The sequence below is a fragment of the Notechis scutatus genome, chromosome 1 (genome assembly GCF_049901735.1).
Source record: "Notechis scutatus isolate UNSWTSFEM ecotype Mainland chromosome 1, rNotScu1.2, whole genome shotgun sequence".
Classification (NCBI taxonomy): Eukaryota; Metazoa; Chordata; class Lepidosauria; order Squamata; family Elapidae; genus Notechis; species Notechis scutatus.
The window spans coordinates 42,589,406-42,608,889 of record NC_142009.1 but is presented as its reverse complement, the minus strand read 5'-3'; the positions used below and the strand labels follow the sequence as shown (position 1 = coordinate 42,608,889).

The 19,484-nt window shown below is 42.2% G+C and overlaps 2 protein-coding genes across 9 annotated transcripts in view; one reads left to right on the top strand and one right to left on the bottom strand.

Moving 5' to 3' along the window:
• The first annotated feature begins 180 nt into the window (after positions 1–180).
• LOC113422970 (vinculin-like) lies at positions 181–19,483 on the top strand. Of its 4 annotated transcripts, none has more exons than XR_015749047.1 (5): positions 181–1,463; positions 6,507–6,689; positions 9,984–10,156; positions 12,225–12,342; positions 13,206–14,593. XR_015749047.1 is itself a non-coding variant. In XM_087962169.1 (4 exons), exons 1-4 carry the CDS (start codon positions 1,407–1,409, stop codon positions 15,289–15,291), a joined length of 360 nt encoding a protein of 119 aa, XP_087818295.1. In that variant the 5' UTR covers positions 181–1,406; the 3' UTR covers positions 15,292–19,483. The 4 variants fall into 4 exon arrangements, 2 of the variants coding, with proteins under 2 accessions (XP_087818295.1, XP_026539954.2); XR_015749046.1 differs by having other exon boundaries at positions 182–1,463; positions 6,530–6,689; XM_087962169.1 differs by lacking the exons at positions 6,507–6,689; positions 13,206–14,593 and adding an exon at positions 15,280–19,483.
• ZC3H6 (zinc finger CCCH-type containing 6) overlaps positions 16,074–19,484 on the bottom strand; it is a 32,361-nt gene continuing 28,950 nt past the window's right edge. For all 5 annotated transcript variants that reach the window (XM_026684189.2, XM_026684198.2, XM_087962137.1 and 2 more), the window contains one exon: positions 16,074–18,384. In XM_026684189.2, coding sequence (XP_026539974.1) covers positions 16,886–18,384 — 1,499 coding nt within the window. In that variant the 3' untranslated portion in view covers positions 16,074–16,885. The remainder of the gene's footprint in view (positions 18,385–19,484) is intronic.

Sequence of the window (19,484 nt, the reverse complement as noted above, 5' to 3'; positions counted from 1 at the left end):
GGGGGTCTGCAACACCCCAAACCCCTCCGGATCCCCCTATCTTCAGCTGCCCCTGCAGGGTGCAGCCTAGCTCCGGACCCATCCGGATCGGAGCACCAAAAGCGGCTAGCGCAGCAGGGATCGCGCAGCTTCAGAATCCCTGCCGCCGCTGGGCCGACAAACCGGAAGTTCCCAAGTTTCCTGATACTTTTCAAAGGCAGCCCCATGTAGAGCACATTGAATTAGTCCAAGCAGAAGGTGACCAGGGCATAACTGACCATGAGTAGTGCCCTTTGATCTAGGATCAAGCGCAGCTGGCACATGAAGTTGTGCAAAGGCCCCTTCTCTATGAACACCACTTGCTAATCGAGCAGAAGTCTCCGGATTGTACACAGGGTCTGTTTGACACAGTGCAACTCCAACCAATACCAAAGATGTATAGTCCTAGACCCAGAGGGTCTCAAAAACTAAATCTACCCTTGACAGAGTTCAGTTGAAGCCTGTTGTTCCCCATCCAGAGCCTCATAGTCTCCAGATGCTGGGATAAGATGTCCACAGCATCGCTTAATTTGCCTGGGGTAGAGATGTATAAGTGGGTATCATCAGCATAATGATGATGCCTCAGCTCATGGGAGCATATGATTTCACCCAATGGTTTCATATCACCCATATGGTTTTCATAAGTTAAATAGGAGAGACAAGAGCCTGATCCCTGCAGCACCCCACACAGTTTGATCTGGGGTAGAATCTCCCCTTCCCAATTGCTACTGACTGGGATTGACTCTGGACAAAGAGACAACCCAACACCAATCCTCTGAATTGATCCAGAAGGGATCAGCAGGGTTGATAATATTGAAAGCTGCTAAGAGGTCAAATAAGACAAGGATGGTCATACAGCCACCACCTTGGCCATGCCAGAGAGCCAAAGTGCTACCAATATCCTTTCCGTTCCATATCCAGGTCTGAATTCTGACAGATAAGGATCCTGATAATCATCCAAGGTCCTATCAAGCAGTTGCACAGCCACCATTGCACTTATTTTTCTGGAGTGCAGCAATGAAACTAGGGAGGAGAAGCATTGGGTGGACACATTATGTCTTCGAGTCTTTGCTTGGGACCTCACAATTCTGATAACATTAGTGGTTTTCAGGCAGCATGGCCAAACTGCAGGCTTGCCACCATAATTTCTGGAGGTTGGTGGGTTGTGTGGTGGTGGGTTGCCTCACAGCATAAACCTTTTTGAAAGAATATGAACATCCTGGAGCTTCAGAGATAAATAAACTGTTTTGTTATCTCCACAGTATTGGGAAGATCCTCCAAGTGATTTCCAGACTGGTCACTCTGAATGCAGTTTGAGATCCAGTCCAACCTCATCACTGGGAGACTCGGAGAACCATGGCTGTCTTATTTCACAAATAATCGAGGAAATGAGAATTCAAGTGTCATACATGGCTCAGTTTCTAAAAAGGAAAGGGCCAATCATGGTATTTCCTCTTTAACAGTTTTGCATGAAAGAGTGTGTATTGGGGATAATGATTTTGTGCTGTATTAGCATGCTCCAAACCCTCGCAAACTGATTGGTCCAGACGGACAGCGACCTGATTGGTCAAAGCCCCGGCCGTGATTGGAGCGCCTTAAGAATCTACCGCGATTGGCCTGCCGATCGCGGGAGATTCAAAGCGCTGCCATTGGCCGCCGGGAGCGCGAGCCAGCCCTATATGAAGGGCTGCCGCGGCTTGTATTCTTCACACTGTTCCTATTCTAAATAAAGAGCTGAACTCACTAGAATGGTCTCGCGTCTCCTTCGAACCGATCCACTTCAGATCTAACACTGGCGACGAGGGTGGGATCGTGAGACAAAGAGACCACCCAGCACGTGGCGGCGGCACACAGCAGCAAGCAGCATGGCCGGCATCAACTCACCACCCGCACCTTTCAATCCCGCTACCGAGGACTGGGAATCCTATACCGATAGGTTCCAGATGTTCCTTGAGAGTAGCAATCTTAAAGATGCCAACGGCCACAAGAAGCGGGCCAGTATTCCTCACACACTGCAGACCGGCAGTGTTTAAAATGGCCAAAGCCTTGGCCAAGCCGGGAGGACGCCAAGACCATGGAGTGGGGCGATCTCGAGCCCCTGCTACGAAAGCCACTACGCCCCGTCGTGCCCATCCTCATCCGGCGGCACAATTTCTACAGGCGGGACCAGCGAGGGCGAGGGGCTTGGCGACTTCATAGCGGCACTACGAGATTTGGGTGGCCTGTGCGAAGTTCGCCGACTTGGACGAGGCCCTGCGAGACCGCGCCATCCTGGGACTCTCGAGACCCCATTCTCCAGAGCCGCATCATGGCAAAGGGCGACATCTCCTCACCGATCGCGCCACAGAGGTAGCCGCGGCTGAAGCGGCCAAGAAATCAGCGGCTCGGATGCGACAATCGAGCATCGCGCCACGAGCAGCGACTGGCGAGACGACACCAACCCCGAAAGGCGACCGAGATCGACCACCGGGACACAACCACGCACCACGGCGACATTGACTCCTTTTCAGAAACCGAGGATGAGGAGGAGGAAATCCACCGCCTGCAAGCAGCACGAGGGTGACGGGAACCCCGAGGTCATAAGTCGAGGTTCCAGTGCGCCGGCTGTGGAGGTGATCACCCCCGTTCGGACTGCCGGTTCCTCGATGCCGTTTGCTGGCAGTGCGAGAAGCGGGGGCACATCGCCAAGGTGTGCAGAAATAAAAAACACTACAGCCCGCGGCGACAGACGGCAGCCCACGGAGCAAGAGAACACCCCCACCAGATACCGAGACCACCAGACGGAGAGCCGCTGGAGCCAAGAGGGTCGGAACAGGCGGCTCAACGAGGCAAGACAAAGGGAGGAAACACACCAGACCGTCGGCGGCGGCCATTCCTCCACAAGCGACGCCAGAAAGGTATACGTGACGGTGGGGATAGATGACCAGCCATGCAACATGGAGGTGGACTCCGGTCCTTCCTCTCCATGGTCTCATGGCACACCATCAAGCGCCTGGTTCCCTCCATCCGCCGCAAGGAATTAGAAGACCAAACACTAACCCTCAAAGACTACCAGGGAAACTGCATCCCTGTAGTTGGCAGAGGCCATTTTAAAGTCACCTTCAAGAACCACACCGAAGTGCTACCCTGACCATCGCCGACCGGGATCGGCCGAGTCTGTTGGGATTGCAGTGGTTCGTACTCTAGGCATTGAAGTAACCGGAATCCATCGCACCACAGAGTCGGACTGGGAAGCGGCACTCGTGGAGGACTTCCGGGAAGTTTTCGACGACAGCCTAGGCAAGTACCGGGGTCCCCTATCTCTTTTAATATAGACCCGAGCATCGCACCAATCCGCCTGAAGCCCAGACGAGTGCCATTTGCACTCAAGCCCAAGATCGATGAGCAGCTAGATAAGCTCATCGCGCAAGGGGTACTGGAGCCAATCGATCATGCCAGGTGGAGACCCCCATAGTCACCCCCATCAAGCCAGATGGGTCCGTGAGAATTTGTGGGGACTATAAGGCCACCCTAAACCACGCGCTCCAGCAAAGCGCATACCCCGTTCCAGTAGTGCAGCACCTTCTGCGCCGCTGGGGAGGCCGGACCTTGCAAAACTCGACCTGGCACAAGCCTACCAGCAACTGCCGGTCGATGCTGCAACCGCCGAAGCCCAGACCATCGTAACGCACCGGGGGCTTTCCATTGCAACCGGCTCCAGTTCGAGTCAGCGTGGCACCCGGGGTCTTCCAAAGCCTCATGGAAAGACTCCTCCAGGGCATAGAGGGGTGGTGCCCTACTTTGACGACGCCTTGGTGGCCGTGAAAACGAAAAGCAACTAGAAGCCCGGTTGAGGGAGGTACTGAAGAAATTCAGAGACTCGGGACTCAAAGTCAAGAAAGGGAAGTGCCAGCTACGGGCTGAGAGGGTCGAGTTCCTAGGGTACCTCCTAGACAAACAAGGGATCCACCCACAGAAAGAAACTGAGAGCCATAAGGGAAGCATCACGACCCAAAAACAAAACGGAACTGCAGGCTTTCTTGGGACTGTTAAAGTTTTACAATGTCTTCCTACCTCAAAAGGCGACCGTGGCGGAACCGTTTGCATAGGCTGTTAGATAAAACAGCCACCTGGACCTGGGGAGCACAGGAGGAGAGCGCTTCAACAACACAAAGAACCTGCTAACATCTGACACGGTACTAATCCAGTACAGCGAGACCCTGCCATTAACGGTAACGTGCGATGCATCGCCTTTTGGGATCGGGCGCCATCCTCAGCCACCAGCTACCAGACGGGAGGGAAGCCTTCTCATCAAGGACACTTTCAAAGCCGGAGCAGAACTACAGCCAGCTCGACAAAGAGGCCCTAGCAGTCGTCGTAGGCGTCAAGAAATTCCATGAATACCTTTACAGTAGGACTTTTACAATCATCACGGACCACAAGTCGCTGCTAGGGATCCTGGCAGGAAATAAGGCCACACCGAACATTCTATCACCAAGAATGACAAGGTGGTCTGAATTCCTGTCAGCATACAATTACCAGCTGGTTCACCGACCCGGAAAGGACATCGCCCACGCAGACGCCCTGAGCTGCTCACCCCTGCCCGACCTAGAAGACGACCCAGCACCCACGACAAAGGTACTTCAAATAGAGACAATACCTAACCCACTAGTGACCGCGCCAGACATTGCCAGAGAAACAAATAAAGACAAGCGGCTGGCGCGAGTCCTAAGCTGGGTTGGAAAAGGATGGCTGGAAGGGGACAAGGAAGAACGATTCAGACCCTTCAGAAACAGACAAACTGAACTCTTTACCGAGAAGGGCTGTATACTTTGTGGGGACAGAGTGGTAATTCCGGAAACATTGCAAGAAAGGGTATTGGGGATGCTGCATGAGGGGCACCCAGGGATGGTTAAGATGAAAAGCCTGGCCAGAAGCTATGCATGGTGGCCAGGCATGGACAAACAGATCGAAACCTGGGTAGCCAAATGCAAACAATGCCAAGAATCCAGACCCAGTCCTCCCGCCGCCCCAATACATGAGTGGGAAACACCAAGAGGACCGTGGTCTCGGATTCACATAGATTTCGTGGGACCAACCAAGGGACACATGTACCTCATCACAGTAGATGCTTACTCCAACTGGCTGGAGGTAAGCACCATGAAATCAACCACAACGGAGGCGGTAATAAGGAAACTGGGCAAACTCTTTGCCACACACGGCCTGCCAGATATAATAGTGTCGGACAACGGGCCCCAGTTCACCGCACTAGCGTTTGAACAATTTCTGGCAGGCCAGGGCATACGCCATGATTAACCGCGCCGGCAATCCGCGCGAACGGACGGACGGAACGCATGGTCCAATACACAAAAAGCCATACAGAAAATAGAAACAACCAACATACAAGATAAAATCAATAAAATGCTCCTCATCCAACATATTACACCTAGCGCAACCACAAATAGAAGCCCGGCAGAACTAATGATGGGCAGAAAACTACGATCAACACTAGATAGAATGCACCCCACATACACCCCTGACAAACCCCCAAGCTCCTCCAGCAAACACAGAAAATTCAACATAGGTGATGCCGTATACGCAAAAAACCTGTCAGGGGCACCACTCTGGATACCAGCAACAATCACCCAAATAACCGGCCCCGTATCATACCGACTAGAAACAAGCGATGGGAAAAACAGGAAACGGCACATTAACCAACTGAGGTCCAGAATAGTCAACAACCATACACCCAAGCAAGAAACTAGAAGGGGGGGAAACGGCAAGCGTTAAAGAAAGAGGGACCCCCCTAGCGCAAGCTGAACAACCCCCACCCAGAACAAATAACCCGCAAATAAACCGGTCCTACTCACCAGTAAACGCCGAACCAACAGAACAGGAAACCCTGGAATCGTCACCGGGAAGGAGCAGCCAGGCCAGTTCAACCAGCCCGGAAAAATCCGGCGGGAACAACAGAGACGGCAGCTCAACCAGCCCGGGTAGACCGGGAGGGAGCTACCAAGAAAGGCCCAGCCCGACCTTCCAGGCGGTTCCATCCCTGGGAACCGGAGCGACAGAGAAGGCCTCCGAACCGGTCGACAACCAAACAAGAACTGAGCCGCGCAGGTCAACTAGACAGGTACGAAGCCCTGCCTACCTGCGCGACTACATCACGACGCACCGACAGATGAAACCAAGAGGGGAGGGGTGTGCTGTATTATATTCCAAACCCTCGCAAACTGATTGGTCCAGACGGACAGCGACCTGATTGGTCGAAGCCCGGCCGTGATTGAGCGCTAAGAATCTACCACGATTGGCTGTGCCGATCGCGGGAGATTCAAAGCGCTGCCATTGGCCGCCGAGCCGCGAGCCAGCCCTATATGAAGGGCTGCCGCGGCTTGTATTCTTCACACTGTTCCTATTCTAAATAAAGAGCTGAACTCACTAGAATGGTCTCGTGTCTCCTTCGAACCGATCCACTTCAGATCTAACAGATTTCATTTTTGTTTCAGAACAAAATGTATTTTTGTTTCAGAACAACTTGCAAACTGGACATGCCTTGTTCAGATATAAATGAAGATCAGCAGGGAATTCCAAAGCAGTAGGTTAAAGTAGAAATTAAAACAAATATTCCTGGAAAAAAGTCATGTCAGACCACCTTCATATGAATTACAAAACAGCATGGGTGTGTCCAGGTAATCAGCAGAAGTCAAGCTGAACCTGAAGATGTCTTTACTTTTTTTTGTAAATAAAGCAAAATGTTTGTGAGAGAGTAGATGCTATCCTGCTAGAACACAGAACTCTGAAGACATAGGGTTGAAGCATTGTAGATTGTGGCTAAAGTTTCAGATTCATGTCTACTATCAGGCATGGAACTCATTGAATGGCTCTGAGCCAGCTGCTTTCAACCCAAAATAGGAAATAGGTTGGGCTGAAAGTGGCTGGCTCAGAGCCATCCAATGAAGGGAATGCTTGGATCATTAGTACATATGACAAGAGTTGACACCATTTCATCAAAATCATTAATCTTTTGAATGTAGAGCAGTTGTAAGCTTTGCTTTGCTGGCTGGTGAACTCTGGGAGTTAAAATCCCCTCCCCCAGCCATTTGTCTAAAATGGTATCTCCTGCTCAAGCAGGGGGTTGGACTAGATAACCTCTAAGGTCCCTTCCTACTCTGTTTTTCTATGTTCTTAGTATTAGTACAGCTTTACAATGCCTTAAGGTTGAGAAACACTGATTTAGAGCCATGAAGTAAACCTTGTGGCATGCCACTGGAAACTACACTCCAGTTTGGCAACTTGATTAGCATGTTTGGAAACCATCTGTAAACTAGCTATCCCATTTACTGCTATTCAGTCTTACTTGCCTGCTTTTCTATTCACAATATAATAACGTACTTGTCAGCTGTGTTGTTAAAGTTAAGTTATCTGAAGTTTATAGCAGTCAACTGTTCTGTCTGTCCTCCCAGTAGAATGATTGTAGCAAACAGGCAAGCTCTTATCTCCACTATCACCCTCAAAACCTACCTGGTAACCCCTCATAGTTTATACTATCTGAGAATCAGTATTTTCTCTCAGACATTGTCGTTAGCATCAATACAAATGAAATAATCATAGGAGAGCCATATTAGTTTAGGGTAGCCAAAATGTAACAAATTTTGTAGAAAAGTTTTATTTAGAATATAGGTTTTGTGAGCAACTACATCTTTAATTATCTTTGTGAAGTGAGCTATAGTTCATGAAATCTTATACCTCTATAATGTTCTGGTTTGGCTCTGCAATCAAACAGGACAGACACAGACTTCAACAGATAATTAGATCTGCAGAAAAAACAATGGCTACCAACCTGCCTCCATTGTGGACCTGTATACTGCATGAGTCAAAAAGAGGGCTCTGAAAATATTTACAGACCCCTCACATCCTGGACACAAATTGTTTCAACTTCTACCCACAAAACAATACTATAGGGCACTGCACACCAGCACAACTAAACACAAGGACAGTTTTTCCGCCGAATACCACCACTCTGCTAAACAACTAATTCCCACAACATTGTCAACTTATTTACTAAGACTGTATTACTATTATTCCTCTCATCCTTCCTAGTACCTATCTCTTCCCACTTATGACTATAACTGTGTTGCTTGCATCTTTGCAATTTATATTGTTTTGTTTCCTAGTATGATTTGATTGTTTATTAGTAACCTATGACTATCACTAAGTGTTGTATCTTATGATTCTTGATGAATGTATTTTTCCCTTTATTGTACACTGAGAGCATACACACCAAAGACAAATTCCTTGTGTGTTCAATCACACTTGGCCAATAAAGCATTCTATTCTATTTTAATAAAATCTATTACTCTAGCAGATGTGATTTTCATAAAGAATTAGATTCCCTCAAATCTTTCCTCTTTGCAGAGGTAGAGATCCGGGGTTCTTTCAGAAAACAAAGCAGAAGTCAAGGGATATGAAATAAGAAGATGGGTATAGCAGCTCCCCAACAACTCTGAGAAATAGTTGGAATTGCCCCAAGAAGTTGGGTAGACAATCCAGGGAAAAAATAGGTGATATAATGTCAGGAATCAGGTTATTTTAGTAGAAGTAGATAAAATCTAGCCAAAAGTCTAGGTTAAACTTTTTATTTCTTTTTTCAAAAGAAGTGTTAAAAACTTTCTCTATTATTCGTTTTTGTGTTCAGATAAGGTATTTTCTGCAATGTCAGATTGAGTTCAATATTTACTTGCACTTTATTAATTTCTTCTGGGCTGTTTCTTTTCCATGATCACTAAATATGATGTACCAGCACCATCCTGTAGTCTGCCAAAAACATTGTGTGTATTGCGTGCTTTTCCAATTGAGCTTTATTTATCTCAGGGTTTCTTAATTTTTTTAAATCTCTGAGCCCCTTCCCACTTTTAAAAATTATGAAGGATCCCAAAAGAGCATTTGTTTTTATGAATTATAGTCATTGATATTTACTATATTAAAATTAGAATTGATGCATTTGTAGAAAACCTATTTATTGAATCATACATAACTACTGTATATTAAACTCATTAGATATTGACATAATCATATTTTTCATGAAAAAGCATATATTTTCTAACAAATTAAACTCACAATGACTCATATTTTTATTTTATTTTTAAAATATTTAAAATATTTGTGAATATCTTCACAATCTGGCAACTAATTTTGATTTTGTGGACCTCTGAGATATTTGAAGAAACACTGTGGACCACTATAAGAAACACTTCTAGCCTATCGCTGTTACTATTTTTAATATGTTAGGACTTATCATTTATCTTTAATTTGATTTATTTCTCAGGTGATGGGGGAGAGGTGAAATCACTAGTCATGTTGCCTCAGCTTTACGCTCATCATATTTTCTGTCAGTTTTACCTTCTAATAGCCTGAATAGGAACTGAACAATTCCATTGTTTCTATTTTATCTGTTAACATTTTGATGTCTTCATTGAGTAACTGAAATACTAAGGCATTAATTTTGAAGATATCCGAAGAAACTTTTTCTTGTTATCATTCATTACCTTCTCAGCTCATTCTTTACAAAGACAGGCCACTCATTTGTCTATGTCTTACTTTTTTTGTACAACACGAGACAACATACATATGCTTCCTTTTCCTATTTTCCCCACATCAAGAACCCTATATAGTGGACTTTTCAGGCTGAGTTTTTGTATAATAGCTATGTGATCTGATGCAATCTGTTGCCTTTCATATCACGAGCAGTTCAGCTTATTCTTGTTGGTCTCCTATCTTTCTAGGTGCAGGAAGTTACTGGTTTTTTTTTTAATATCAGGGAAATGCATTATCTTGGCCCTATGATCAGAGAGGTACTGTTGGACTATATCAGTTGCATAAACTAGCTTCAGGCCATAGACATGAGTTCAGATGAAGGCTAGAAATGTATTAATAGAGAGATAATGTTCATTCACTCTTCTTTTTTATAATTGGTTTTTGTTTAGACCAAAGAGGAAGTCATTGCCACTGCTATCCGAGTTATTGCTGGAGGGGAAGCATTGGTGAAATTTGCTGGCAGAATTACAAAGGATTGCATAGATGAAAGACGTGCAGCTGAACTACTGTGTGCCTTGGAGAAAACCAAAACAATTAACTATCAACTTAGCATCATTACGCGGTAACTAGATTTTTGAAATAATTTCCCCCCCGAAAAAAACAAATTATATCCGTATTTTTCTTCTTCTGGTGCCAAGGTACTGCCCTTTCTGTAGTATGACCTATAATTCAGAATGACCTTCAGCAGCTCAGAGCAACGTAGGAGAATATGTGTGTTGTAATCCAAGAATGTGGAAGGCATTGAATGGTGCAGAGAGAAGTGGTGTTGGAGACCTGTGCCACCAATCTCTATTTTTTTATTTGTGTCAATGAAATTAAATAAGGGCTGACTTTTTAAAGGCAGCCGGAAAACATCTTTGGATTACCTTGCTCCAGACGGTTAGTTGCACTTAATTTTCACTGAACTTAAAGTAATTCGAATGAAATATCTGATTTGGCTCATTAATTTACAGATAGTTCTCAACTTACAACCATTTATTCGGGGACCACATGAATTTACAGTGATGCTAAATGAAGGGATTTATTGCCAGTCCCTGAAGTTTACAGCCATTGCAGCAACCCAGCAATTGTGATTGAAATGCAGGTGCTTGGCAGCTTTCTCACACTTAGAACTGCAGGGACGTTTCAACTCCTCTCACCTGCCTGTCTGCTCCATCTATGCCCTTTTGGCCCCCTGTACTCAGCAGTCCCTGCCTCTCTAGCTAATCTTTACAGTCTTCTTGCTCTGCTGCTGACCAAGCATGCCCAGCCTGGCCCTTTGTGAGGTATTTCTTGCGGGGCTTTCCCCCCCCAGATTGTAGACAACAGTTTCCTCATGAGTCCTGGCAGAAGCTCAGCTGGAGTGACAGAGTGCAGGGCAGAAAAGGTGGCTGGGCTGAAGTGGCAGGAGTTTTGTGCTGAATTGCTGGGCTGCAGCTTCGTGCTGCGCTGCTGGGGCTTCCTGGGATAACTGGAGCTTCCTGGGAAGGTTGTGGCTTCATGTTGCACTCCTTGTCTGTGACATTGTACCATGCTGCTGGGCTGCAGTTTCACATTGTGATGCTGGAGCTTCCTAGAGTGCCTGGGGCTTCATGTTGCACTGCAGCTCAGGAGCATCTTCTCGAAGCCTTAGAACTGCAGTGCACGAAGATGCCCCAGCTGCGTGGTTCTAAGGCTGCTTGCCACAAGGCAGGATGCAAGGTGGCCAAAAGGGCAGATCTGGGTTGGGGAGACAGATAAGGAAGAGTTGAATGAGAGGTGGTCCCGGACCTCACGGAGGCTCAGAACTGCGATAGACCCAAGCTTGAAATAGCTTGACATGGGTGGGGCCTCAGCTAATGACTGGTGGAATTTGGTTAACAATGGGGCGTGCTGGAATTGAAGTTGCTGAGGGATGCAGACAAATAATGTGTTTTACCTTCCAAACCATGTTCCAAAGTGTGGAACATTGATTATTGACAGAAATTTCAGTCCCAATTGTGGTTGTAAATCAAGGACTACCTGTAAGTAGCATTTTAGTTCAACTAAATTTGGTTTCAAATTAATGTAATTATATTTATAAGTGACACTTAGAATAGCTAAACTGAAATTAATGAGACTTAAATTAGAAATAATTTAACATAGATCCCCTTGATTTCAGTTTCCAATTCATCATCAAATTTAAATTCATCTCATAAAAAGTGAACTCTTCAATAAAATAATCCATTGTGAAACCTGAAGAAAGTTTCTAATAAGTCAGCTTATTTGTACCAAATAAAATAACTTTTCTTTTATTTGTACCAAATAAAATAACACCCCCAATCAGATGAGCATAGCTGAGCATGCTCAATCCTCATTAGAATGTTTTACTTGTTGTTAATGCTAAATAACTACAATACTTATGTTGTGATCTTCTTGTTACCTGGGAAAAGGAGGTTTGGGAACTTCAAAACATCTGCAAAGTTTTCTATTATTTGGAAGAAGTTAGCTGATTCTTCTATTCAACAAAGGTTTATTACTAAAAAAATAAAGTTTGCTCTAACAATCTCAAAGATACGTGTTTAGAAGTGAAAGTATTTAGCTGTCAAGATTCCTGTAACTGAATCCAATTTTCTTGTTACACTTTTTTGTCCTCTAGGTGTTACATAATGTTTTATCTCATTACTTCCAAGGGTAATTGCATCAACAGGTAGCAGTAGGTCATCTGTGGAACACCTTGTAAGCAATGCTCAAAATCTCTTCCAGGGAGTTCTTCAAATGTTTATGGCAGCAGAAGCAGCTTGTGTCAAAGTGAGTAAAATGTGCTACTCTTCAGAATGTATGATGTAGCAAATCTCAATGTGAACTTGAAAGTCCAAAAATCTTCCCTACTTGGCAGTACCCCTTCATTCTGATAATTGCAATTATCAGAATTTCTCAGCTAGTGGGAAATATATTTGGAAAGTGCCAGATTGGATAAAGCTAATTTAAATATTTAACCTCCAATCTGACAGGATTTTATCTGTGTCTGCTCCATTTCTATTCAGAGTTGGGGTTAGCACAATATGGCAAAAGTGCTATAAATGTTCCAGTATATGTTTGGGCTCCATTTTTAATATAAATCATATTACATATGCTATTTCCTATAACTGTGGGTCCATTGCACTGTAAATAATGTACTCCAGTTTGTGCTAAGTTACAGCTACCTGTATTGAGTAGTTACACATAGTAACTATGGGGTAAGTTTGTCAAATGAACACTGCCATAGTCTCTCAGCCTAACTCGCTCACATGCTTTGGTATCAGTTCAAAGGAGGAAGAAGAGCTATGTATGCCATCTTGTGTCTTTGGAGGACATACAGACTATACATTAAATAAGCAGATAATAAGAATTCTTCAGAAGGAATTACGAATAGGTTTGGAACTGGAGGAGGACCTTAGAGGTAGAAGACAATGAGTTAACTTCTCCCCTTCCCACAATATTGTTGCAGTGCTCAAAATATCCCTTGTAGGTATTCTTGAATTTTGATCGATGTTCTCAATTCCTTTTTGTGTCCCCATCAAAATACTTTTAATGGGAAGTTTTTTAAAAGGATTGTATAACTCTTAACACATTTTGCCATGAACCGTTTTAATGTTAAAACTCTAACATTTTTCTGATTTCCCCTCCTTCAGGGTTTGCAACACCCGTCCCCTGATACAAAAGAATCAAATACAGGTGCATTTTGCAGCCAATGGAGGAAGAGTCTTCATTGATATGGGGCCAAGGAAAGTTTGAATTCAGAGAAAGAGAAACTGGGACTCTGCAAAACAGGACTGTGGCCCAGCCCACTTTCACCTCTGTGATCTTGGAACTTTATTATAATAGCAGTAAATAGTCCAGTCCCTCTAAATACAGGTAGTCCTCACTTAGCAACTGCTTCATTCAACAATCGTTCAAAATTATAACGATGTTGGAAAAATGACTTTACAACCAATGCCCACATTTATAACTTTTGCAATGTCCCCCAGTCACGATTACTATTATAGCCACTATATGTTGCTCTCTGTCCTGACCTGTTGTTTTTCTTTTCTTTTCTCTCCCTGGTAGATTGGAGCAATAGGGAATACAAGAGAATAAGCTGGTACACCATCAGGAATACATATTTCCTTTCAATGTGTATGCCCATTGTGTATCTTCTTACTCTCTTATAATCCCTTTCTTTCCAATCAATGTAACTAGAAACATTTCCTTCTTGCTGGGATGAGCAGTCCAGAAAGTGGAGGAGTGGGAAAAAGGAAAGCACAGTCACATGATTTCCCATGCTTAACAATGGAGCTGTTGAACCCAATATTGGTCACTAAGTGAGGTCTGCCAGTATGATGAAACTATTGAAAGGATAAAGCTTAAGCACAATTAGGAAAATTAGCATTAAAATAGGGAGTTAGGATGAATAAGGAAACATGTTATCTAAGACGGTTTCACCCCACTGATTGCCCTCCAGATTTATTGACTGCCAAGTCCTATGATCTCAGGAGTCCTTGGTGCTCTCTGATATTGTTACCAAGTTGGGTAATGAAACATCTGCAAGCAAACAATGGAGCTAAGAGAGCACCAAAGACTCCACAATTCAAGCCTGAGCTACTTGTATTCTTTCTGTTGGACCCTACTTCACATGATTTGGACAAACTGCTAAAAGAGGATTGTACTTGAAGAAATGAGCTTCTAGATGTAATGTTTTCTGCTTTCCCATAGGAACATTTATTTTTGTCTGTATTAGTTTTCGCTTACATAGAATGTCACAGGGAATATTATTGCTTGCATGCTCTTGATTTTGGTAGGTATAGACACATCACAGCATCTGAGTATCTTCTCCAAGGCCTTCATGGTGGCACCACATGTAACACTTTGTGACATATTTCTTGACTGCATGTTTCTTTACTGATGATTAATTCTTAAAGCATTAGCTATCTATCACTTCAAAATCTTGGCAGATACCCAAGGCAACATGTGCTGTACAGATAGGGTCCTATCCCTAAAGACTGAATGCTAATATAAAATAAATTTATTCTTCCCCCTAAAATATTTGTTTATTTTTCAATTAAAGTGGACAGTTTATGTGATATTAAAGGTGGGAAAAAATTCTGAAGTGGTTTATTATATTGGTCTGATTTTTTTAATGTTGTACAAACCTGGCATTTTTAACAGGGCTGTGTAGTTTTTTTTATATCCACCGTAAATTGGGAATATCTTGTAAGGTATCTTAGATGTTGATGTCATAAGGTAAAGGTTTTCCCTGTCCAGTTGTTTCCAACTCTAGGGGGCAGCGCTATCTCTGTTCTTTAGTCTAGGAAGCCAGAGTTGTCCAAAGACATTTCCATAGTCATGTGGCCAGCATGAATATGCCAAGATGCACAGAACGCTGTTACTTTCCCACCAGCAGTGCTTGTTCATCTACTTGCATTTGCATTCTTTCGAACTGCTAAGTGGGCAGGAACTGAGGCAATTAACAGAATCTCATGCTATCAAACAGCACTTGGATCTCAAACCTGGGCTGTCAGCCAGCTGACAAGCTCAGCATCTTTAACCATTGAGTCACCATGCATCTCCTACCTTTAACATACCTTACCATAACCTGTTAACTATGTCTTTTTTCCATGTCTGTTTCCATCTTGTTTTATATTTGTTGTAATGTTGCTTGTCTCTTCTATCAGCTCTCTGAAACTATTAAGTTCTTTTTAAGATTTTTTTTCTCTTCTCAATTTCCAGGTTTTTTTCTGATATCCATTTTGTTTTCTTACATTTCATCATCTTTGAACATTTCTCATTTGCATTCTTTCCAGGATGTTTGTTGAATTCGCAGTCTAGCCTATTTCCCTGTACTAATCAAACTTAGTTTGCTTAGTTTCAAACATTTTGATTTGGGAATGAAATTAGCATGTCAGGCTACTTTCCATGTGGCATGTCATACCTGAGAAATCAATTATAAAATAATTGACTCACAAAAATGTAAGAGAACTTATGGAAAGGCCGTTCATCTGTTTGGAATGGACAGCTAGTTTCGTATGCCTCAGATGGATCTGACAAGTACCTATTTTTATAAGCCTTGATGCCGATATATGAATGCTAAATTAATATAAACATCAGCTTGTTTTAACCTTTAAGAATTTTGATGTTGGGGGAAAGGGTGCTAACCTTGAGAGAAAGATAAGAACACAGAATTCCCATTTCCTCATAAGTTTAATGCTTGCACCTCAATGCTTAGCATTTGGAGGTCAACCCCCTCACCTCCCTTACACAATTTATTTAGTTTGCTTAGAGAACTTTTTTCTCCTCAATCATTTGCCCCAATTTATGCTGCTCACTGATGACTTGCAAAAGTGAAGCTTTTGATTTTTGCAAGATAAAAATTCAGCTGTAATATTTTGGCCAAGAGGTTATTTGAAACAGTCTTCACCAGAGGTGGTTGACAACGTAAGAAATCAGAATTACAGCAGAAATTCATGAAATTTTCTGTTCATGAAGTCACAGATCTAAGGAAACCATGAGTCTGTGGAAAGTCAGAGATTTCACTCTTTTAATTTGTTAAAAATGCCAGACACATGAATACATGTTACTGTCATTACATCAATACAAAAAAGCAATACAAATTAAGTAGCTGAATACAAAAATACATTGAATACATGAACACCACAATGTGACATAACACAATAGAGAATAGGGTATACATGAAAAAGTAAATACATTTTATAGAACTAGATGTTTTCTATTTTAACAATAATGTCTTAGTTATGTCCTTTGCATATATACAGCATAGAATAAAATACTTTAAAAAGTTTATTCCGCTCCTCAGTATGTAATACAGTATCTTTTAGGCTAAGAATATCAGTTTCATGAGTAAAAAATGTTGCCCTGTGTCAAATGCTTAGCAAGTTGGGCTTAAGAAGATTAGATAATTATCATTTTAAATAATGTTTCTCATAGTAATGTACATTATATTGCTTGAAACTGTACAATCATACAAAAGTGGCAAACATAAAATGCTGATTTTGAAAAGACACATTACACATATACAAGTCTTTAAATTGAATCCCTTAATGATGATTTACAATGAAAGTGCTTCTATTGGACCTAACATGATATACACTTTTATTTAAACGGATCAATGATTCATATCCCTGAAATGGGAAACTTATATAGAAAATACCAAATTGGCAAACACTATAGTATACTGTATTACTGCATGTGGTTCTGAAAATAGCAGCCCCAAAGTATTTCTGGTTATAATTTAAAAATAAATAAAGCATAGAGGTAAACCCAGTTACAAAACTGCGGAAACCGGCATTATTCACAATGGTAAAAAAATCTTAATTAGCTAACAAAAAGGTGAAGCAGTTGGGTCAAAAGTCTTGAAAACATCTTTCAGCGATTTGTCATCCGATTCCCCATTTGGATCATTTTCTAGTGCTGGAGTGATCTGCCCAGGCTGCCTTACTTGCCTCTGATCACTGTATTGTGGTCTGATTAACCCTGATAAAGCTTGGATAGGAAGGTTGTGCACCGCTGGAGCAGAATTGGAGTGTTTAGCCTGAGATTTATTGAGATTAGCTACTTTCTCTGAATTGGTTTCCCCAAATGCTTCCACATGCTTTTCTACATGCAGGGATGCTTTTTGAGGCAACTGTTCTTCTGAGGTGGCTACTTCATTCTGACCAGTGTTTTTCAAAATACCCTTTTTCTGGTTTTCTCCATTCTCTCCTGAATTAACTGGAGAAGAATCCAATGAAGTATGATTTCTTGGATCATACAAACTAATGCCACTTATTATTGAACTAGAGGTGCCTAGTTTGGAGCTTGCAGATGACAACTTAGGTGCATATGGAGGCAATGTATCTGAGTCAGACTGGAAGGTTGCAGCTTCTGAGGACTGTGATGTACTAGAGTTGGATCTGGCCAACCTAGGATCAGTTTTTGAAGGCAAAAGATCCTTCACCGTTCCATGATGGGAGTCTGTACTGGACAGTCTATGCAGCCTGGGGTCAGTGATTTTTTGTAAGCGAGGATCTCCTAGTTTATTTGTATTACCAGAATGCAAATCTGTAGAGTGCTCCAAAGATCCACTCCTGTTTGCTAAATTTATATTATTTTTTGCTTTTGCTGCTAGGCGTGGATCAGATGGAACCGTACTTAGGATAGAATCATTTTTGTTATTCCTTAATTGATTAAATCGCTGGTCAGCTATAAGTGGAGGAAGGGGTAAATTGATTGAAGATACTGGATCTGGTTTTGGCAAAGGTACTGGGAGTAAATCTTCAGGAGCCCATACGATATGCTTAGCAAAATTGGGTTTGCTTAGAACAATGTCCATTTTAATATGGCTGAACTGTCTAAGCTGAGATCTTGGATCTCGTAATGTTACTCCAGGAAGAGGTTCCAATGGTATGAGAAAAGCTCTGTCTCTTAACTCTCTTTCACCATCTTCATCATCTTCATCCAATCCTTTTTGCATGTTCTTGACAACAGGGTTTGAATAATGCGCATCCAGTTTTGCTCCACCAGTAGAGGAGCTTCCATGACTGCTTTCATTACCCTTTAAAGTTCTTGGATCTCGTGCAAGCCTTGGGTCCACAACTCCTGATTCCGATGATTTCCTAGCATTTGATCTAGAAGCTGATCTGAGTCTTGGATCAACAGCCTGGTTTCCTGAACCACGTTCCTTAGCAAGTCTCGGGTCAACTGGCGTAACACGCAGTTGCTGATCTGTTGACTGCTGATTTCGAAACGTTTCACTTTGTTTTTTTAAGGTCTTCAGTATGGATTTAACACTGCTTCCTTCTTCTTCTTCACTACTAGAATACCAATTTACATTATCATCTAAAAGGAAAAAAGGGATAATTAAATCTCAGGAACATGCTACGTATTGTCTAAAATAGGATTCTATCATTTCATAGGAATAAAAGTTGCAAAGTGCTATTATGAAATTTTAAGCTGCTATTAAAATGACATACGGTATAAAAACAAGAAGATAAATGGGTTAGCTATATATCTGAGTAGCCTTTCATCTTGTAATCAGCAAAATTCAATGCCAAAACCTTCCAAAGTTAAATTTTTTAAAAAACATTGGGGCTATATAACTGTTTAGATAATATTTTACTTTCAATTTTAAGCACTTTTGAAGTGCTAAAAGTATAGAAGAAATCCAGAACACCCCCTGCATAACTCCAAATTTAAAACATTTTATTTTAAAATATTTTATTTTAAAATTTTATTTTATTTAAAAACAAAACTTTGTAATTTTTAAAACATTATTATTATAGAAGATTAGCCAGCTAAGTGACCTTGGGTCAGTCTCTTCTTTCTCAACCCATCCCACCTAACAGGGTTATATTTGTGAGGAAAATAGAAGGAAGCACTATTACGTATGTTCAATGCCTAAAATTATTTTAAAAAAATAATAAAGGCAGTATAAAAAGAGTATCACTAGGATCTTAAGTGCACCAAAATCCTGTAAAATTTCAGAAAAAAACTTATTTGTGGGAGGTGTGCAGTTGTATTCTGGATGTATCCATTTTTATTAGCCATTAGCAAAAGGACTCATAAAAAGATATGCTAGTGTTCACAATGGAAGACTACACGGTAAAGGTGATGGCATTATCAGAGACGGGGAAGCTGTTTTAATTAAAATGAAAATTTATTTTTGTTTCTATTTGGAAACTGCTTCTGAACTTTTTGCTTGAATTTGAAATAAATGAAACTTTACATGATTAGAATGATTTTGTTATCATAGAAATGGTTTGAAATATTATGAAAAGTAAAGCAAAAGGGTAGTTTTTTGTATATGTGTGTGTGTGTGTGTGTGTACGTGCACGTGTCTGTGTATGTATGTATATTACTGCGATGAAAAAAGTTGGAAGTTACCACTTTTTCCCTCTCTTTGCACTTTTTAAAATCTAACTTTTTTCTGTATTTTTATC